The sequence below is a fragment of the Chanodichthys erythropterus genome, chromosome 5, assembly GCF_024489055.1.
Source record: "Chanodichthys erythropterus isolate Z2021 chromosome 5, ASM2448905v1, whole genome shotgun sequence".
Taxonomy (NCBI): Eukaryota; Metazoa; Chordata; class Actinopteri; order Cypriniformes; family Xenocyprididae; genus Chanodichthys; species Chanodichthys erythropterus.
The window spans coordinates 23,747,932-23,770,412 of NC_090225.1; the positions used below are offsets into that span (position 1 = coordinate 23,747,932).

Here is a 22,481-nt window from a genome sequence, read left to right on the forward strand (position 1 = left end):
CCAAATTAAAAAAAAAAAAAGTCAGTTGTTGTTTAGAGACATTTCTACGCGCAAAAAGCATGTTTTAAATGTATTATTCTCCAGGGATTGATGCGTGACCCGCAGCGCTGTGAAAAGTAACACGTACCACGTGATTATGTTTGACTTCATCAGTGGTCTGGATAATAAATTTAATCTTAAATAATGACTATTGCTACAACAAAAACACTGAATTATAATAATACAACGTTAAAATAAGAGAACTATTATTTAGACCAACCGTACCTGACCAATTATAGACAACACCGGGGCCTCTAATCCCCGCCCTTCACGTTATTACATAGATGTTTACCACAGACCGTGCTACAGCGCCACTAGGCGGTCAAATCGTGCGCTGCATCTTGGGTTCAGATGAGAATGAGCCTCCATCACTGGCAGCTGATTTCCAGCATCGCATTCGTCTCATGATCGCTGTTTAGAACCGAATCGACCCGACCCGAATACTGAACAAAACACCCAGTGCGACATGGCACGAGACAAAAAGGACAGAGACAGCTGGGGTGAGTCCATCTTTAATACAATAAACCATCCAGACGTGAGACACCCTATGAGACGGGTTATTGTGTGATTCTGTAAATTATGAGGATGCTGTTACATAGATACTCTGTCTGTATGTTAAAGAAAACACACCAATATACACATACAAAATTAATGATTTTCCCCCCTGTCCAAATCAGCTGATTTGGTCCGGACCACAGCCCTGTTCCGCCCTGTATCTGTTCGTGTTTGTGTTGAAGCTGTTTTACTGCTGTCAAATCTCTCTTTAAAAGCAATGTGACATTTGCAGTACTGTAATGTCAATGGGAAAACAAATTCTTGGTCGTTTGCGAATACACCAATCTATTTCTTACACACTCCGGTTAATAATATGCTTTATTTCTGGATAATTCATCCTTGTGTTATTGACTGATGCATTTATTAGATCACGCGTCAGTTTTTCTTCAATGCAGTGGTTAAATCAGAAGTGCTCTGACTGTGTGTAAAGTGATGTGCATTGATGCCAGTGACCCACATAAGCAGAGTCTGTACATCTGCTACAGGCCTGTATGGAGATGCTGCTTTATATAATGTACACGGTTGCCTTGTGATGCTTACTCTTCCATACAGGCCTGACCAGGTGAATATGACATGATAGAGAGAGAGAGATAATGAGAGACAGAGAGGTAATGAGAGAGAGAGGGCTCTACAAGGTAATTTTAATGTAAACAATTTAGTGTTGGGACAGTATTGGTGTGATTTTGCTACCAACCAATGGCATCACATCCTTATAATTTGAATCTAACCCACGATGATCCTTTTAGCCCTGGTTGAAAATATATGTTAGACATGTTCTCATTCCCCTGTCAATACCCATTAGCGTTCAATTGCATTTAAGAAATGCTTAACAAATGCATCAATTAGAGAGAGAGCAACATGGTGTTTTACTGGTTCACATACCTATATTATGCTTAAAAACACATTAGGGTACTGCCTGGTATAATGCTTGACAAGCAGTCATTGTTTTTACATCAGGAAATCTGAGAAGTAAAAAAGAGGGACTTCTAAACCAATAATGATCACATTGGCCTTGATGACAGAGGTCAAGATCATCAGTAAACCTCCATTAGGATTGTCTGCTGCATTAAACCTTACTAAACCGTGACTCCACCATTTCTCCCAGGAGAATGCTAGATTGAGAAAAGAGAGCGTCTTAAATGTTCTTCCATAACATTTGTGCTGTGAACACTCATCTCTGATTTGAACTAAGGCCTTGTTTGGTTTCAAACAGATGATTATCTTAAGCATAATGTGGCATTAATGCTTCATTACTTCCCATAATACAATGAGAACAAGAATGAGGGTGAAAATGCAGTTCTCTCATAAACACACAACTAGGGTTGTTATTGAAAACGAAAGTAAAACTATTAAAAACATTTTGTTAATTAAAATAAAGCTGAAATAGAATAAAATATAAATATTAGATGAAAACAAAACATGAACTAAATGTAAATTAGAAACGTTGCCTCGGCAGCTAACTTGAAACACTAAAATTACTAACCGGAAATAAATTAAATAAAAATTTTTTGCTCAATTTTTGAGCAAGTACATAGCCAGCCAGTGTTCAAATTCTATGTCCTTACCTTAGCCCGATTCACAACGGTAAGCTTGTAATAATGTTTCATAATTTCTTACTGGTGGGTTTCCGCGGGAAATTCAAGCATGTTCATCTTTGCGTCCAAATAAATACCATACTTATGCGATTAGACATGCTGCATGACGAACACTTTGTAAAGATCCATTTTGAGGGTTATATTAGCCGTGTGAACTTTGTTTATGCTGTTTAAGGCAAGCGCGAGCTCCGTGGGCGGGGAGCGTGAGCATTTAAAGGGGCCGCAGCCTAAATCGGCTCATATTTAATGATGCCCCAAAATAGGCAGTTAAAAAAATGAATTAAAAAAAACTTTTGGGGTATTTTGAGCTGAAACTTCACAGACACATTCAGGGGACACCTTAGACTTATATGACATCTTTTAAAAAGACGTTCTACGGCACCTTTAACAATTTGAGAACAAAGTAGAGCAGTAATAATAATTTGCACGGTTTGATGTGATATGAGCTAAACGATCGTTAGATTTAATAACCATTGGCAGCACGATTTATTGTATTGCTTTTTTTTCTCAGTCGGTCAGAACAAAAGTGGCAGACATGTTACTTTACTTTTTCAGATGATATTTTCCAGTGAAAATTCTTATTTTGGCCATACTTCCAAGACTAGACTCTGTGATTCCGAAGTACAGTATCCACACCGATGTGCTGACTGACAGCAAACATTAGATTCATCCGCGCTGAGGAGCCGTGCCAAGGCACAACCCACGTAAAGAGGATAATTCTGCAAATAACTGCAATTGCAGGTCTCAAACAGAGATGGCGACTAAGCGGCAAAACATACAGACTGCAGCTTTAAACCTAAATAGTAAAATTTAAAAAAATCTAAAAATGACAAAAGCACATAACAAAATAACTAAAAATGAAACTAATATTAAAATGAAAACTTTTAAAATAAAAAATAAAATAATAAAAATTAAGAGTGTATATAAATAATACTAAAATAACACTGCACAAAATGCAATCTACTGCTCCCAACAACTAACAAAACAGTGTCCTCTAATATTAAAATTCATCATAATTGACATCGGTGCAACCCAAACGTTTTGATCCAAAGAGAGCACAGGGTTTAAAAGCAGCAGCTTTGAGAGCATTAACGGTACATGGCGTCTCTGTCACTTGCAGTTTGCTTACAATGCTGGATGACATTACGTCTATGGCTAGCACTATGACAGTCATTGCAGTTGCAGGAGTAACATATTTAAATGTGGTTTTGTTCAGGGTCTTTTGGGGATAAAAACGTGTATGACTGGAGCTCAGAGGAAGAGGAGACAGACGGACGGGCGCGTCCAGTGCAGGTGTTGGTGGTGAAGGATGACCACACATTTGAGCTAGACGAGACGGCGCTCAGTAAGATCCTGCTGGCTGAAGAGGTCAGAGACAGAGAGGTGGTGGCCATCTCCGTGGCAGGAGCCTTCCGCAAGGGCAAATCCTTCCTCATGGACTTCATGCTGCGTTACATGTACAGCCAGGTCAGATTGTCTAGAATTCGTCTTTAAAGTATAAAAACATGCTTTGTAAAAACATGCTCTCAAACCACAAAGTGTGTAATCTGCAATGTGTGTGTTTGTGTGTGTGTTTAGGCCAGTGATCAGTGGCTGGGGGATCCTGAGGAGCCACTGACGGGATTCTCATGGAGAGGAGGGTCAGAGCGGGAGACCACTGGCATTCAGATCTGGAGTGAGGTCTTCCTGGTGGACAAACCAGATGGCAGCAAGGTAAGACTCTCTTTAACCTACCTAAAACACATTACCATTCAAAAGTTTGGGGTTGGTAAGATTTACTCATGTTTTTGAAAGAAATCTCTTATGCTTTAATCATTATAAACAGTAATAATGTGAAATATTATTAAAATTTAAAATAACTGCTTTCTTTTTTAATATATTTTAAAATGTAAATTATGATGCAAAGCTGAATTTTCAGCATCATTACTCCAGTCTTCAGTGTCACATGACTTCAGTGTCCAAAACTTTTGAACAGTAGTGTATGAGTGCAACTACAATCTAACATATCAGTGTAAACATGAGAGGAAATTTTTAATGAGGAACATTAATATGTGGTTTAAATGGGAGGGATGCATTGTGTCCTTTTGCCTGTAGGTGGCAGTGCTGCTAATGGACACACAGGGGACCTTCGACAGCCAGTCCACTCTCCGTGACTCAGCTACCGTATTTGCCCTCAGTACTATGATCAGCTCTATGCAGGTTGTACACAAACAGCATAACACAAAATACCCCCCTAAAAAAACCTGTAACCTTAAACCTTCCTGTTTACCATATTCACATTGTAACTCAGCAGGATTGACATTTTCTTTCTTTGTAGGTGTATAACATATCTCAGAATGTTCAGGAAGATGATCTTCAGCATCTACAGGTAAAGACTTTTAGACCTTAATGAGATTCAGTTTCATTAAAAATGTATTAACAAAGCACTATAAAAAAATACCATTTGTACCATTTGCTGTGCATTTACAAGTAGGTAAAATATCATAAAGAAAAGAAAAAAAATACAAAATTAAAAATACATTAATAAAATTGCTGGATGCTATGCTTGAAACGAGATAAACCAGACAAGCTTGTAAGCCATCAGTTTTTTTGCATGTAAACCGCTGGTATGAACTGAACAAATCTTAAAGGGTTAGTTCACCCAAAAATGAAAATTCTTTTATTTATTACTTACCCTCATGCCGTTCCTCACCCGTAAGACCTTCGTTCATCTTTGGAACACAAATTAAGATATTTTTGTTGAAATCCGATGGCTCAGTGAGGCCTCCATAGGGAGCAATGACATTTCCTCTCTCACGATCCATTAATGTACTAAAACATATTAAAATCAGTTCATGTGAGTACAGTGGTTCAATATTAATATTATAAAGCGACGAGAATATTTTTGGAGCACCAAAAAAACAAAATAAAGGCCTATTTAGTGATGGCCGATTTCAAAACACTGCTTCAGGAAGATTCGGAGCACAAATGAATCAGTGTGTCGAATCTGCTGATCGGAGCGCCAAAGTCACGTGATTTCAGCCGTTTGGCAGTTTGACACGCGATCTGAATCATGATTCGATACACTGATTCAATTATGATCCGAATCTTCATGAAGCAGTGTTTTGAAATCAGCCATCACTAAATAAGTCGTTATTTTGTTTTTTTGGTGCACCAAAAATATTCTCGTCGCTTTATAATATTAATATTGAACCACTGAACGAACATGAACTGATTTAAATATGTTTTTAGTACCTTTATGGATCTTGAGAGAGGAAATGTCACGGAGCCATCGGATATCTAAAATATCTTAATTTGTGTTCTGAAGATCAGCCAAGGTCTTACAGGTGTGGAACGGCATGAGGGTGAGTAATAAATGACAGAATTTTCATTTTTGGGTGAACTAACCCTTTAAAAAGGCCTTTTAGTAAGAGTGCAGATATTTTTTGTTTTTGTAATTTTCAAAACCACATATAAATAATGATTAAAAAACATTTTTTAATACATTTTTGAGTAAGCTTTTAAGTAAACGTGTGCTTTTGTTTTTGTTGATCTGTGTAGCTTTTCACTGAATACGGCAGACTGGCCATGGAAGAAACATTCCTCAAACCATTTCAGGTATTTGCTGTATTTTCATGCTCCTGCTGACAGCCTCTTTTAGTGCTGATGATTCTGAAACAGAATGTTCCTTTTGAAATTATACAATGCTCTCCTATGATACTGGTTTAAATAAACACTAACTATCTGTTGTGTGTTATTTCACAAGTCGATGATCTTTCTGGTGCGGGACTGGAGCTTTCCATATGAGTTTCCCTACGGACAGGAAGGAGGAATGAAATTCCTGGAGAAAAGATTAAAGGCAAATATATATGGAAAGGTTAACGTGAATATACTGAAATAATTCAAACAGAACCACCCCTAATGTGCGTTTATGTGTAGATCTCAGAGAATCAACATGAGGAGCTGCAGAACGTAAGGAAACACATCCATTCCTGCTTCACCAACATCTCCTGCTTCCTCATGCCACACCCTGGACTCAAGGTGGCCACAAACCCACACTTTGATGGCAGATTGAGGGGTACGTCTACAGATGCACGCTAATCAGTAGATCGTAGCTGAGCTCAAACAAGTGTAAGCTATGTTAGCATCTTTATATTATGAACAGTGCTGGGTAGTAACTGATTATATGTAATCTGGATTAAGTAATCAGATTCCAAAAATGATATACTTGTAATTACTTTTTAAAGTACTATATTTAAATTATAATATAGTTACTTGATATATAGTTATTGATTACATGATTACTTAATATTCACAAAATGGCAGTAAATGATTTAGAATTCATTGATTCTCCCTAATTTTTATTTTATTTTATTTTTTCATTTTTCTTTCTCAAATGTTTTGTGGAATTGCACACACAGACCAGCCACTAGTTAGGTGACTATAATTACATGGAAAATTGAGAGGCCACACAGCATAAACAAATAAAATATTACTTTTTTTAGTAAGTGTTTTGATTGTTTTTAATTTCAAATGATTTATTATAATTATTTTTTGTGATTGAATTAATTTTAATTTTAACTTTTCATAAATTTAGGATTTTTCTTTCCCAAATCCTAGTTAGGGAAACCCTGACTTAATGTAGTATTTAATGCACTTTGTGTTGATAACAAAAAATGGAAACATTCCATTCCATGCAAATGTTTTCAATATGGTACAAGATTATACTATTCAAATCAATGTTAGAAAGAAGTTAGGTTAAAAGTAATTAAAAAGTAGTCAGATTATAATACCTTAAATGTGTAATGTTATAGATTACATTACTAACTAAAATTTTATTATGTAATTTGTATTCAGAAATGGACTACAATTTATAAGTAATCTACCCAGCACTGCCCATGAAGTACAAAACCAGTGTTTCAATCATGTGTTTCAGAGATCGATCAAGAGTTTATCAATAACCTCAAAGTGCTTGTTCCGTGGTTACTACGCCCTAAAAACCTGGACGTGAAAGAGATAAATGGAAGCAAAATCACCTGTCGTGGACTCCTGGAGTACTTTAAGGTAATAGTTTTGATAGAGGTGCAATCACTACTTTTAAGAATGATATATAAATTAACCAACTGACGTTTTTCATTTGGTATTCAATGGTATGAAAAGTCTGTCAGATGATATTATTTTTATCACGAGTGTTTACCACCTGCATTCACTGTGTCGTGTTAGTGGATTCATTATGTCAGACTCACCGCAGGTAACTCATAATCTGCAGTTGTTACTCCTGACAAAAACATTGCATGCGGCGCCTGTGGAGTGTGGAAAGTTACTGGAAAGTTACTCTCACAAGGAACGTCACGGCAGTGATTGACAAGCCAGAGGGCCATTCGCGTAAAAGATTGGCTGATGTTTTTAAGGCCCTACCTCGTGCACAGATGATTTATATTAATATTATTACTTTCAGTACATCTAATAAATAGTCTTTTATCAGTTAGTAAAGACAGTTATCAAGTAATATTGCAAAAATGTATAAAATAAAACATCCTCTTTAGCACCTTTAAATAGTGGGCCAATATTAAAATTCTATTTATATATATTTAATACAGTACAGTCAAAAGTTTGGGGTCAGTCAGTTGTTTTTTGTTTGTTTGTTTTTTAAATAAATACTTTTATTCCATAGAAATGCATTAAATTGATCAAAAGTGACATTAATGACTTTTACATTGTTACATAAGATTATAGTTCAAATAAATATAATTAATAATTATAATTAATATCAGAGAATCCTGAAAGACTATATCAAGGTTTCCACAAAAATATCAAGCAGCACAACAGTTATAAAGATTGATTAAAATGAGAATTGTTTCTTGAGCAGCAAATCAGCATATTAATTTATTTTATAATATTATTTTCTGAAAGATCATGTGACACTGAATACTGGAGTAATGATGCTGATGCAAATGCAGCTTTACCATCACAGGAATAAATTTTAAAATATAATGAACTAGAAAACAGTTATTTTAAATTGCAATAATATTTCACATTTGTACTGTTTTTACTGTATTTTTGATCAAATAAATGCAACCTTGTATCAAAAACATTAAAAAATTTTGGTAGTCTTTATATAATATACAACATTATACTGCTTTGTTTAAATATAAATAATATTTTAAATGCCAAAACTTTTAATTTTTTAATTTTTAAATTAATTTAGTCATCACATTATAATACAGTACAGTATAAAAAAAATGATATTAATTTTAAAGTTAATTTGCTAAAGATAACATCTATCAGTGTTATATGATGTAAAAAATAGAGGAAATTAAATTGCATAATTAACCAATATCAAATTATATCATTAATAAATTTTAAAAAAGCCAATAAGGTACCAATATATCATTCATCCCTAATTTAATGCAGTTTATGATTGTTACAGTATAATCTGATTTTTGGAATTCTTGGAGTGAGCTGAGCAGCTGTTTATGATTTTAGGCATATATCAAGATTTACCAGGGAGAGGAGCTGCCACATCCAAAATCCATGTTACAGGTACAACCTCTTAATCTTCAGCACTAACATTCCATTTCCACAGCCTGACATGCACTAAATTCACCCGAGAGCTATTAGCATCCTACAGAATGACGGATTTAGGCTGTGTTTGTGTGCACAGGCCACAGCAGAAGCCAATAATCTGGCCGCAGTGGCTGCAGCTAAAGATCTATACAACAGGAAGATGGAAGTGGTGAGTGTGATATTGACAGCTGGCTTCTCATCATATTAGTGTGACTCATATTCATCATGCTTCTTACTCCCCCAGGTTAGTGGAGGTGATCGGCCTTTCCTCGCCCCAAGCGAGCTACAGGCACGTCACCTGGACATCCGAGAGGAGTCATTGGCATTGTTTCGCAGTGTGAAGAAAATGGGCGGGGAGGAGTTCAGCCGGCGTTACCTGCTGCAGCTGGAGACGGAGATAGACGAGTTGTTTGTGCAGTACATCAAACACAACGACTCCAAGAACATCTTCCACGCGGCACGCACACCTGCGACGCTGTTCGTGGTGATCTTTGTGATGTATGTGGCCGCAGGGATCACGGGGTTTGTGGGTGTCGACGTCATCGCGAGCGTCTGCAACATGGTACTGGGCTTTGCACTCATCACTCTGTGCACCTGGGCGTACATCCGCTACTCGGGAGAATACAGAGAACTGGGCGCAGTCATTGACCAGGTGGCCGGAGCGCTGTGGGATCAGGTACAACACAAACTTTAAGAGGAAATAAATACAAATGTACTTTAACAAAAACGAATATGCATAAAATCTACAGCCAACAACCAATATGGTTACAATATATGATGAATACCTAATTTTTATGCATTTTTATGTATTTGATATAGTTTATTTATAAAGTGTTGAATGTATACCATTCAGTTAGGGGTCAGTAAGCTTTTTTCCCCATATATCTATAATGTTCACCAAAACGGTTTTCTATTTGAATATTTATTCCTGTGATGGCAGAGCTGAATTTTCAGCATCATTACCCCAGTCTTCAGTGTCACATGATCCTTTAGAAAACATTATGCATAATATGCTGATTTGATGCTCAAGAAACGTTTTATTGTCAATGTTGAAAGCAGTTGTGCTGCTTAATATTTTTGGAAAATGTGATACCTTTTTTTTCTCAGAATTCTTTGATGAATAAAAAAGTAACAATATAACAACATTTATTTGATTTTTTTTAAACATGTATTTACTGTCACTTTTCATCAATTTCAATGCATCCTTGCTGAATAAAAGTATTGATTTCTTTAAAAAAAATCTTACTGACCACATTTTTGAATGGTAAGGTATATAATAAAATATATTATGATTGCATATGATAAAGTCATATAGAGTATCTCACAGAAGTGAGTACACCCCTCACATTTTTGTAAATATTTTATTATATCTTTTCATGTGACAACACTGAAGAAATGACACTTTGCTAAAATGTAAAGTAGTGAGTGTACAGCTTGTATAACAGTGTAAATTTGCTGTTCCCTCAAAATAACTCAACACACAGCCATTAATGTCTAAACCGCTGGCCACAAAAGTGAGTACACCCCTAAGTGAAAATGTCCAAATTGGGCCCCTTGAAAATGAGATGTTGCATCTCAAGGGGCTATCCTTCTAATAAATAAAAAATACAAAAATACAAATTGGGCCAAAAGTGTCAATATTTTGTGTGGCCACCATTATTTTCCAGCATTGCCTTTAACCCTCTTGGGCACCAGAGCTTCACAGGTTGCCACTGGAGTCCTCTTCCACTCCTCCATGACGACATCACGGAGCTGGTGGATGTTAGAGACCTTGCGCTCCTCCACCTTCTGTTTGAGGATGCCCCACAGATGCTTAATAGGGTTTAGGTCTGGAGACATGGCTTTCTTGTGCATCATCTTTAGAAGAGGCTTCCTTCTGGGACAACAGCCATGCAGACCAGTTTGATGCAGTGTGCGGCGTATGGTCTGAGCACTGACAGGCTGACCCCCCACCCCTTCAACCTCTGCAGCAATGCTTGCAGCACTCATACGTCTATTTCTCAAACACAAACTCTGGATACGTCGCTGAGCATGTGCACTCAACTTCTTTGGTCGACCATGGCGAGGCCTGTTCTGAGTAGAACCTGTCCTGTTAAACCACTGTATGGTCTTGGCCACCATGCTGCAGCTCAGTTTCAGGGTCTTGGCAATCTTCTTATAGCCTACGCCATCTTTATGTAGAGCAACAATTCTTTTTTCAGATCCTCAGAGAGTTCTTTGCCATGAGGTGCCATGTTGAACTTCCAGTGACCAGTATGAGAGAGTGAGCGCGATAACACCAAATTTAACACACCTGCTCCCCATTCACACCTGAGACCTTGTAACACTAACGAGTCACATGACACGGGGGAGAGAAAATGGCTAATTGGGCCCAATTTGGACATTTTCACTTAGGGGTGTACTCACTTTTGTGACCAGCGGTTTAGACATTAATGGCTGTGTGTGAGTTATTTTGAGGGGACAGCAAATTTACACTGTTATACAAGCTGTACACTCACTGCTTTACATTGTAGCAAAGTGTCATTTCTTCAGTGTTGTCACATGAAAAGATATAATAAAATATTTGCAAATATTCTGTGAAATACTATATATATAGTACATATAAACCAAAATTTGTTAACTGCTTTCTTCATCTTTGTTTTAGGGAAGCACAAATGAGGTAAGGTTGGTTTACTGTACCTGCACACACCTGTCTACTTAGACATAATCACAAGCCCACAACATCGTACAAACAGAAAGAGGCATGTCACATTAATGTGTTGTGTATTTCTGTCTCAGGCTCTGTATAAGCTGTACAGTGTAGCAGCAAACCACAGGCAGTTGTATAATCATGCCTTCCCTGGACATCAGACTGGTCAACCGCCTGAGCAGGACAAGAAGCAAAACTGACCCCACACAGTTTCACGCAGACGCACTGTGGACAGTGACAGTGGAGCGTACAGTCAGAGAGAGAAAGAGGCATGGGACTGTTCAATGCTTTACTGCTACAGTAGGAACATATCGCCACAATCACCCACCACTGCAACATCCTGCACCTACAGCTCAGGCCCACAGTCAGACGGCGAGGAGAATCAACTGAAAAGATTCAGTCTGACTGTGCCATTTGCGCCTGCAGTTGAAAATCACGGTATTAGTTCTGACATTTATATCCGAATCACCATTTTACCATCTTCTCACTGTAAATACCGTTTCTCTCTCTGACACTCACATGAAAGGAGTCTGTTCTTATTTTGTAATGGATGTTGTATGTTGAGTTCAGTGCTATTTATAAGGGAATAAAATACTACATGTTTAAAAACACAAGTTGTTGTCATTACCTTGGGCCAAATAACCTGATGCATTGATCTAGCCTTCCATCCCGTCATATTTGGGGCAATTTCAACCATTTTCAAAGGCATGAAACCTTTAATAAAAAGCCTATTTGAATGGGAAAAGACATTTTGTTGGCTCATATTAGGATCAAATGTGTTCAGCTAATGCTTATGAATGACTAGGGGCTGCATTTATAAAGATGTGTGCAGAATGAACATACAATAGTTTCCAAAATGTCGATTTATAAATCGTCCATATGCACAAAATGATCCTAAATTCATCCCTGCATGCAACTGCAGTTCATCTTAAATGTAAGCGGATCAATTCCATGTAAAGAACACCCACAAATATCCTTTAACGGTTCATCAGAAGTATGGCACTTTATGAATTCCAGGAATTCATTAACATAAATTCATTTTAATTACATAATTATCATGAAGCAGTTAATATGTTGCTCATTTACATATATTAATTCATACAGGACATGATTCCCATTTATCTTTACATTTTAATAAACAACATTGGGTTATTTTGAGCATACTTCAGTTGGAATACGCTTAAGAATATTTTCACGTCAGCTTTTGCCTTTATAAATCCCGGGTTTTTCCTCACTTTTGATGAAATCCAAGGAATTGAGGCCTCAGGTGATACTTTTGTGATGCATATCGGCTGTTTCCAAAATGCTGAATTTTGAGAGTAGCTTTATTTTTACCCATGATATGTCCTCAAGAGATGTATAAGGTCTTTCAATTAATTTTTAATATTTAAAGAGAAAATTATGTATTTGGCTTTACTTCAGTCTAAATGAATACAGACAATGTTAAAAATAATAACTTTGAAAAGAGGTGAGAAAAAGAATTTTTCCAATCTGAATTGTGAAAAACTTCACAAACATCCACTCACGCACACACACAATACAAGGTCCTGGTTTATTTAGTGTTGGTGCTCAAAATATTTTTTTACAAACATCATAATAACTGAAAAATACAGGCAATAACCTCTTGAAAAAACCCAAATGCCACAGGCACAATCATCCAAAGTGATAATTCAGCCTGAAAGTTTAAATACAAGAAGCAAATTCCTTAAAAAAGAATCCACCCAAATCTTAAAGGATGAACCTCACAGAAATGTTCAAGTAATATTTTACCCCCAAAAATCACAAAGAAAGAAGAATATATATTTTACTTACAGAAAATGAAGCACCATGAAGAAATTAGTATTTTTTTTGGTATTGTCTATCATTAAAATTGTAAAACCTTTAATTTATGCTGATGTTATTAATCCAAAAACAAGCTTCATTTTCTTTACAAACTATAAATTCCATTTTTTCTTTTAAATTTTGGGGGAAAATGTGAACATTTTGAGATTCATCCTAAAAGCAAAACTACCATTGCAAACAGGAGTCTGATAAAACATAAAACATTGATAACTGATAGTTATGATTGTCCATAAAGACAATGCCATAAAGAAGGAGCGAGTCCTGACATGCACAAACACATTCACAACACACAGTCAAAACCAAAGCACAGACTCATAACACACACAGCCGTATAATGGCTGATAATCTATATAAGAGTAATAGTGTAAAGCTCCCAACAGGCTTTGTGTGGCGTCTCTCTTTGGGTGTTTATATTTGGAGCTGTTAGAGGGAGTACATGAGAGTCTGCATCAGCAGCTAAGGCACTGATAACGCTGGAGTTTGGGTATGTCTCATACGAGTCACATGTTCGGAGGGAAGTTTTTGGCTGGCTGTTGGGCATACCACTGCTGCCGCTGTTTACGTGTGTCAAGTTCGGTGAGCAGCGCTTGTCGATATGCTTCATATGATTTAACGATGCACTCCAGCTCCTTCATGAAGAGCAGCTTCAGCATCCCCTGATATGTGTCCAGATCCATTAACTGGAAGAGTTCCCACTTCAGGATGTGGTCATACCTGAGACAAACACAAACACACACTAATATGACCGAAGGTTAATGACACTGGCCTTTACCAGACTCCATCATTACAAAAGGTTTCTGATCCTCTTTAAAGGGGTCATGAACTGCGTTGTTTTATAATGTTTCCTGGGGTGCACTTGTACGCATGACATATTTAAAACAGTTCATGTGACTACAGTGGTTCAACCTTAATGTTATGAAGCGACAAGAATACTTTTTGCGTGGTAAAAAACCCCAAATAACGACTTTATTCAACAATATCTAGTGATGTGCGATTTCAAAACACTGCTTCATGAAGCTTTGAAGCTTTACAAATCTTTCGTTTTGAATCAGTGGTTCAGAGCATGTATCAAAATGCCAAAGTCATGCCCCCCAGTGGTAAACCATTGAAATTTCGAAAACACTTATGACGTAACGAAGCCTCGAATACTGAAATCACATTACTTTGGCAGTTTGATACACACTCCGAACCACTGATTCGAAACAAAACATTCGTAAAGCTTCGAAGCTTCATGAAACAGTGTTTTGAAATCGCCCATGTTTTAGTTTTTTTGCCGCACAAAAAAGTATTCACGTCGCTTCATAACATTAAGGTTGAACCACTGTAGTCACATGAACTGTTTTACATATGTCTTTAGTAGCTTTCTGGACACTGAAAGCTGGCAATGGAGGCCTGACTGAGCCATCGGATTTTATCAAAAATATCCGAAGATGAACGAAGGTCTTACGGGTGTAGAACGACATGAGGGTGAGTAATAAATGACAGAATTTTCAGTTTTGGGTGAACTAACCCTTTAATGCTGGAACTATTCAGAGTTTGGTACTATTGGTTGCTCCACGACACACGTAACTCTCCTCAATTCCAATGGAAGCCTATGGGAGTGTCGTAACTGGGAGTGTCAACGGCTCTGAACAGGTTGCAATGTTTCTCAGGAACCGTAAACAATCTACAGTTACATCATGCCTACACTGGCCACGTACAGTGCAGCATGACGCTTCAAAATGAAAGCACTCCCATTAAAATCAACAAAGCTGTACACTGATGTGCCCATCTGTGATGCAGATTGGAGTGTATGTGACAGTTTTCTGTTTGGTGTTAGATTGCTGCCCCTCAGGGTTTGGCTGTCTGTGACTATGAGTGTGAAACTTACTTTAGTGGGGCTCTGGCATACACCTGCAGCCAGTCTGGGATCTCGGCTGTGTGATACGGGTTTGCTGGCACCAGTACAGGCTGGTTTCGTTCTGGTGGGCGGGGCTGGTAGGTGACTGGCGGGGGAGGGGGCTGGTCATAACGTGGAACGCTGAGACAGAGTGAGAGCAGAGGTCGCATGTGTATTTTGGATACAAAATGGCACCAAACAGTCTCAGAATGTACTGGAACATCTCGACACTCACCTGGGTGCACAGGGGTGTCTGTATTGGGCACGTTTGTTGATGTGGTCAACATAATACACTCCAAACTCAGCTGACTCCACCCTCTCCCAGCCCGGCGGAAGCCCCTCCCTCTCCAGCGGGTGGCTCCAATGAGTTGTGTTTGTGTTGTGATCGATGTAATACTTCCGGCCTCGAATCGTCCAATCAACAGTCCAGCCAGGAGGAAGAGCCACCTCCTCCCCGCTCACCGTCGTCAGATTACCCACCGACTTTGCTGGCACACGGCCGATTGCTAGAAAAACACATACATGGTGAAGTATGATCTGTATGCAGTAAGTGTTTTTCAATGTGTATTAGAATTTATTTTCAATTTGAACACAAAGGAAGTGGAGTGAAATTAAAGAGAGAGAAAGAGAGATGGGGAGAAAACAACTGTCACAGCTGCAGGGTCAAATATAAAACAACATCTCCCAGAAGACTACGAAAAGTCCAGCACAAGGAACACACAAGCTCATCATAGGGTGAAGAAAAGGGCAACCAAGAAAAATCCACATTTCTGTCAGTCTCACACTCAATGAGAAATACTGCACTAGGATGACAGCCGAGAAAGTGTGTGTACTGAGCACAAATGTGTTTAGAAAATGTACTGAGTAGGGCTGGCAAAAATACTGAATATTGACAAAATATTTGTCACAAATTTGCTGGCAATATAAGGCAACATTGTAAACTTTATCTCATCTCTCCTTTATACTTCAGTAGCAAAATGCTGTTAAGCGTTTCTATGGACTTGTTTGCATCATTCAGAAATGTTCATTTACATTTTTTGTATTAAAATGTTTTAGTAAATAGTATATGCAGATAATATTGCAGTTTATTAGAGATGCACCGATGTACTGGCCAATAACTGGTATCGGCCGATAAAAGCAACAATTTTCATTATTTATTATTTAATAACAGATGATGTTCAGGGCCGATTATATCCTGCCAATCAAAAAGGGGCGGATAAAGTCTCACTCAGCTTTCAAATTCTGTCCATTTTATCATGAAGTTCCAACAATAAATGGTGTTTTGATGCTCTTAAACGTGACGTTACAGATTGCTGTAGAGCCTAGTGGTAGCACAGAGTGCGAGTCTTTTCTTCCACTTTAATACAAGTTATAGCACGAAAAAAGGTAACTTACTACAGATACAGTACTACAGTACAGCTCAATCAATGTTTCTACCTTGGAAAGAATTCAGTAAAACAGCTTGCGTGGGAGATCAGCAGAAAAAACAACAACCACAGGAAACGGTCGTTGCAATGACGTTCAAGTGTGTGAATAACAGTTGGCGCTCTGCTTTTATAAAGCGGCACCGAACGCTAATTCCACAGAATCGCTCTTCTTCAGACCACCTGAATGGGCCGAACATAGAATTTCTTCACCATAGAATAAAGCAAAAAGCCCCAAGGTGGCGTGGTTTACAGTGATATTAAATATTATACACAAATATTAAAACAAATACATGTATATATTGATGCAACTTTCATGAAGTAAAAATCACTAAAAGCCTTCAAGCTGCTATTGTGAATACGCCGCTTTGCTGCCATGTTCCGTCAAGAAGACACACAAGAAGCTGAGCTCATAAGAGGCTCACTGCAGCCACTGATCATCCAAAGCATCATTGAAATATTTACACTTTTTTATCTTCTGATCTATTATTCTCTCTTACTGCTGTTTTCAAAGGTTTAAAGGGCTGTGTGATTTTTGAGAACCACTGGTTTATGACATTAGTTAGTTTAAATTTCTTAAGGAAAAAAAATATCTCCTATCAGTATCGGCAGATATAATTCAGAATAATCGGCAATCAGTATTGCCGCATATCTAATATACAGTATTTATATATATTACACACATATATATATATATATTTTAAATATTTTTACTGACCACAAACTTTTCCACCGTAGTGTATCAAGAGACAATATACACCGGCATAACATTATGACCACCTTCCTAATATTGTGTTTTGCTGCCAAAACAGCCCTGACCCGTCGAGTCATGGACTCCACTAGACCCCTGAAGGTGTGCTGTGGTATCTGCACCAAGATGTTAGCAAAAGATCCTTAAAGTCCTGTAAGTTGTGAGGTGGGGCCTCCATGGATCGGACTTGTTTGTTCAGCACATCCCACAGATGCTTGATTGGATTGAGATCTGGGGAATTTGGAGGCCAAGTCAACACCTCAAACTCGTTGTTGTGCTCCTCAAACCATTCCTGAATAATTTTTGCTTTGTGGCAGGGCGCATTATCCTGCTGTAAGAGGCCACAGACACCAGAAAATACAGTTTCCATGAAAGGGTGTACATGGTCTGCAACAATGCTTGGGTAGGTGGTACGTGTCAAAGTAACATCCACATAGATGGCAGAACCCAAGGTTTCCCAGCAGAACATTGTCCAAAGCATCACACTAAGGTTGTTCGAGATGAGCTACACTAGCCTGCCACTGGCTGCCGAGATCTGCCGTTGCAAGCGGGGGAGGAGTACAGAGACGGCCGTCAGGTCGAACACTTTGCGTTTTTCATATTGTGCGCTGAACCAACGTAAGTCATGGCAGAACACGTGATTTTTGTGTTGAATGTAGCCGAAGAAGTGGATGCGATTGAAATAAGAAAACATATTTATTAAGTAGCGTAATCTTAATTTTTGTTAATGTGTTGTGTGTTTTGTTTGAATCTCAGATATTCAATATCAAGATTGGTTAAATACAGGAACTTGTCTAAGAAAAAACACGCAACACATGTCGTCCTTGTCATCACAGAATCTGAGCAATGAGAATAAAGTGTGTCGTCGTCATCAAGGCCTTTGCAGCCGATTTTGAGCAGCTGATCTCATTTTGCTCTAGCGGTACTTAGATGGCACGTGATCGTAAGGCAGCTGCAGCACTGATCAAATATGGACAAATTTTCTAACCAGAATCCATTGCTTTTGTCAGGCAGCAGCCGATCTTTGCAGTGCCACATGAAGTCGAACGAGTCTAATGCCTTCACCGGCTTGCCTTCTTCTCATAGTGCATCCTGGTCCCATGTGTTCCCCAGGTAAGCGACGCATGCATCCGGCCATCCATGTGATGTAAAAGAAAACATGATTCATCAGACCAGGCAACCTTCTTCCATTGCTCCGTGGTCCAGTTCTGATGCTCACTGTTGGCACTTTCGGCGGTGGACAGGAGTCAGCATGGGCACCCTGACTGGTCTGCAGCTATGCAGCCCCAATACGCAACAAACTGCGATGCACTGTCTATTCTGACACCTTTCTATCAGAACCAGCATTAACTTCTTGAGCAATTTGAGCTACAGTATCTCGTCTGTTGGATCGGACCACACGGGCCAGCCTTCGCTCCCAACATGCATCAATGAGCCTTGGCCGCCCATGATGACCCTGTCGCCGGTTCACCACTGTTCCTTCCTTGGACCACTTTTGATGGACCACTGCAGACCGGGAACACCCCACAAGAGCTGCAGTTTTGGAGATGCTCTGACCCAGTCTTCTAGTCATCACAATTTGACCCTTCTCAAACTCGATCAAATCCTTACGCTTGCCCATTTCTCCTGCTTCTAACACAGCAACTTTGGGGACAAAATGTTCACTTGCTGCCTAATATATCCCACCCACTAACAGGTGTCATGATGAAGAGATAATCAGTGTTATTCACCTCACCTTTCAGTGCTCATAATGTTATGCCTGATTGGTGTATATATAATATGAAGACATTTTTAGCCATATCACCCAGCTCTAATCATGAGCATACCTTTTTGAGGGAGTTGTGTGTGTGTGTGAGAGAGAGAGAGAGAGAGAGAGAAAAAGAGGGGTTTGGAATGTGTGATGAAGTCAGTGTACAGCTTCACATCTCTTCTCTTGCTCAATAACACTAGGGATTCCCCTCAATCATAGGCCCATAAAAATACACTGGCCCCAAAAAGGATTTGAACACTTATGCTGAACATTAAAGGTTTGAATGTACGAAATTCATACATACATACAGCAATCAGCAAGACAGAAATGCTACAGAAATAGGAGATAAGTGCATCAGACATTCTTCTTCTGACATTCTATACATACATACATACACGTATGAACATGCAAATGTGTTGTTGAATTTTTAAAAAATAACCTCAGGGGGTACATTTCATAAATATTTTTGGTCCAAGGGGTTCGGCTAACAGAAAAAAAAAAAAAAAAAAAGGGAATCCCTGATTTTCAGACAGTGTCATATAGTAAACAGCATGTGGTCTCATAAATAGAAACAGTTTATGTCAGTCTATTTATAGTAAAGAGTGACAGTCATGTTTGTTATTTTATGAGGAGTCTATTATAATGAGTGTGAATGCACACAGGATGATGTGTTACTCACATGGGGGTGGGCGACTGTGTGGCTGGGGCGTCTGGGGCTGTCCTGGGTTTCGTTGGTAGTTGAGTTCATTGTGTTCATAGTACCTGTAGCTTTCATTAAAGTGGTCTGGTCTGTGGGCTCGTCTAGGTTGGTTATTATAGTACGGCTCTGGAGGGTAGTAATATGGGCCGCCATCTCCATTCTCCGTCACCGAACCAGCATCGCTGATGTAGGATGGCGAGGAAGGGGAGTAATCGCGATGAAGGTGCGGTGGGGCAGACAGCCGATGACTCTCCCTGCGGGAAATTTCGAGGGCGGTCCTTGGAGGTGCGTTGCGCAGGAAACTCTTGGGGCCGCTAACGTCCCCAACAGAACCAGAGGAATACGGACCTGCACCAGACACCCCGGCCGGAACCGGCTCCACTAATGGGGGCTCACGCCGAAGAAATGTTGGATGCCGGATAAACGAGGGCATTAAATCTGAGAACAAACCATGTGAGAGGCAGACCTAGGTTAAGTGGATCAGAACATACTCAACAATATTTAATTTGTAAAGAATGCTCAAGATTAAATTTTATCATACAATTCTATATCCATTTTCCAGAATGCAAAAAGTGCTACAGTGATATAAAATGCTCCAGATGTGCCCAGATAGACTACAATTGATCATTGAACGTGATCATTTCAAGATTTCTTTGCCTTTTTAGGTCCTCAATGCAAGTTATGGCATTTATAATGTTAAAGTTCAACTGCTAATATTTCTAATGAGATCATTTTAAAAAGCATATTAAATATTTAAATAATTTTGATTTATTGGACTACAATTATTTTCCCATTTCCCCAGAGCGGCACTTTAAATGTTTCTTTTATTACAAAAATAAGAGCGAAAATCATTCTTGTCTAGTCTACGACTATATAATGCAAAACACATTAGTGGCAAATTTGGAATTTTAATACTGACAGTTTTTGTGTGTCCCTTGTGTTACTGTTTACCCAATTATTCCCAGATTCTTTGACTTAGAATCGAAGAATAGGTGGAAAAATACAAAGGAGACATTATTCAAATAAACATATTTGAATAAAAAACACATTGACATGTTTTATCCACTCTGTTATAGCTGTGCCAACGCTGTTATGCAGGAGGTTTTAATCATAATTTAATAATTACCAAAAGAGAAGAAGAAAAGAAAAATGTATGAACCTTTTCCTTGAAAAATTAATTTCTAAAATTTAGTAAAATAGAAAAAAAATGTTTACATTTTACAACAAAAAGGTTCTATTTCAGTATGGACACATACTGTTATGTAAAAATTACATTTAAATTATAATATTAATGAGCAGATGGCACATTATCTTTTGATTAAGGCCAAAGGTATTCACAGGTTTGTAATAGACATCTATTAGGCTGATAGTATGTAACAGTGTACACTGTCAATTGTTTAAGTTACAAAATTAAACTCATATAAAGCTTGTATTGAAAGCCTTGACAATTAATTTACGTTACAATGAAACACAAACACTTAAAATGAGGTTTCATTTTCAATTTTCACAGTTCAAAATGAGCCAAATAACCACATTATGTAAAAATGCATATTATTTAATGGTGATTTTTTATTTATTTTTTTGTAGGTTTTGATAGTCATATTGACTAAAAAGTAACTCACTTCTTAGAAGGGGGGAAGTTTCTTTCTTCACATATTTGCCCTGAACTTCGGCTGGCTTGGACGCTTCGTTTTTACTCTTCTTTCTGGAGAGCATCGTTAATCCGAATCGATTCTGGACCAATTAGACTTCGGTTTCATCCTGAAATCCGGATCGAGATTCGCACTGACACGCAGAACCGAGACCATTTCGGAGCGTAGCCCGATAGCTAGTTTCGAGTCATCATGGCTACAGTGTGAAAACATCAACACAAAACAAATGCGTTTGCATTTAGCGAAGGTTTCGTAGTTTTCAGTGTTTAGTCGAACATTACGAATATTTTTCGAGGACTAATTAGCGCTCCCCGCGCGCGCTGTCCATATTACGCCCAGAGAAAAGTGCACGAAAACTTTTACCAGCTGAATGTGTCCACCCAACCCAACCCTCAACATCTCCTTCTGATCCCAGACCTGCTCTCACTGGATCCCTCCCTCCCCCGCTACCTGATCTCAGATCAGCAGTTGGGAGCCATAACTTCCAACTGCCTGATTCCAGATCAGTTCACTTTTCAGAGTCAAGAGCTTTACTGGTATATCCCAAAAAGAGCTTACATTATCAACGCTTTAAAGAGTATCCTTTCAGCTACGAACACAATCATGTTAATAAACATTTCTGCACAACGTGGAAGTTACCCGCCCCTTCTCATGATCCTAGATCACCTCTCTCTGGATCGCTCCCTCCCCGCAGCGGGCTGATCCCAGATCAGACCTTCCCTGAGCCATGTCCTCAGAGGTACAGTGCATTATGGGAAATATTTGACTCTCGAACTTCTTTCCTTTCACATTTTTATGGTTTAGCAGGGCAGATGTGACGGTTCATGCAACACATTATGCTTAATTTAATAAGTTGGCACTTTCCACGACCAGGGGACAAATATAGCATTTTATTTAGGCTATGTATTTCTTTCCTAGGGAATTTAAATACGGCATAAAACTTTTGTGTCATTTTAATTTTAAGGTTATATTTGTATTTTTAAATAAATTTTAATGCAATTAATATTAAATAAACCTAAAAACAAAACATTTTGTATTGTTGATCGGCTTAAGTTGATA

General features: G+C 38.4%; 2 protein-coding genes across 5 annotated transcripts; one reads left to right on the top strand and one right to left on the bottom strand.

Annotated features, from left to right (window-relative positions):
• Positions 1–406: 406 nt before the first annotated feature.
• On the top strand, positions 407–11,929 carry atl1 (atlastin GTPase 1). Of its 3 annotated transcripts, XM_067385409.1 has the most exons (15): positions 506–543; positions 777–778; positions 3,406–3,656; positions 3,768–3,902; positions 4,284–4,388; positions 4,507–4,557; positions 5,730–5,786; positions 5,935–6,027; positions 6,108–6,246; positions 7,105–7,232; positions 8,655–8,711; positions 8,833–8,904; positions 8,980–9,411; positions 11,380–11,394; positions 11,514–11,929. In XM_067385409.1, the coding sequence occupies exons 1-15, from the start codon at positions 506–508 to the stop codon at positions 11,622–11,624; spliced, it is 1,686 nt and encodes a 561-aa protein (XP_067241510.1). In that variant the 3' UTR covers positions 11,625–11,929. The 3 variants fall into 3 exon arrangements, with proteins under 3 accessions (XP_067241509.1, XP_067241511.1, XP_067241510.1); XM_067385408.1 differs by lacking the exon at positions 777–778 and having other exon boundaries at positions 407–539; XM_067385410.1 differs by lacking the exons at positions 777–778; positions 11,380–11,394 and having other exon boundaries at positions 407–539.
• A 672-nt stretch (positions 11,930–12,601) lies between these two features.
• sav1 (salvador family WW domain containing protein 1) lies at positions 12,602–22,126 on the bottom strand. Of its 2 annotated transcripts, none has more exons than XM_067385412.1 (5): positions 22,062–22,126; positions 19,750–20,208; positions 15,381–15,651; positions 15,137–15,286; positions 12,602–13,980 (listed from the first exon to the last, which is right to left on the bottom strand). In XM_067385412.1, exons 2-5 carry the CDS (start codon positions 20,201–20,203, stop codon positions 13,767–13,769), a joined length of 1,089 nt encoding a protein of 362 aa, XP_067241513.1. In that variant the 5' UTR covers positions 20,204–20,208; positions 22,062–22,126; the 3' UTR covers positions 12,602–13,766. The 2 variants fall into 2 exon arrangements, with proteins under 2 accessions (XP_067241513.1, XP_067241512.1); XM_067385411.1 differs by lacking the exon at positions 22,062–22,126 and adding an exon at positions 21,393–21,799 and having other exon boundaries at positions 12,603–13,980.
• Between the last annotated feature and the right edge of the window lie 355 nt (positions 22,127–22,481).

What these genes read in the sequence shown, in the direction of transcription:
- atl1 (XM_067385409.1), top strand. Translation starts at nt 506, where the DNA reads ATGGCACGAGACAAAAAGGACAGAGACAGCTGGGGTGA. An exon ending in ACAAACCAGATGGCAGCAAG is followed by an intron (nt 3,903 to 4,283) that starts GTAAGACTCTCT and finishes TTTTGCCTGTAG; the next exon opens with GTGGCAGTGCTGCTAATGGA. An exon ending in GACTCCTGGAGTACTTTAAG is followed by an intron (nt 7,233 to 8,654) that starts GTAATAGTTTTG and finishes TTATGATTTTAG; the next exon opens with GCATATATCAAGATTTACCA.
- sav1 (XM_067385411.1), bottom strand. Translation starts at nt 21,486, where the DNA reads ATGCTCTCCAGAAAGAAGAGTAAAAACGAAGCGTCCAAGCCAGCCGAA. An exon ending in AACTTCCCCCCTTCTAAGAA is followed by an intron (nt 20,209 to 21,392) that starts GTGAGTTACTTT and finishes GTTTGTTCTCAG; the next exon opens with ATTTAATGCCCTCGTTTATC. An exon ending in ACACAGTCGCCCACCCCCAT is followed by an intron (nt 15,652 to 19,749) that starts GTGAGTAACACA and finishes GTGTTTTTCTAG; the next exon opens with CAATCGGCCGTGTGCCAGCA.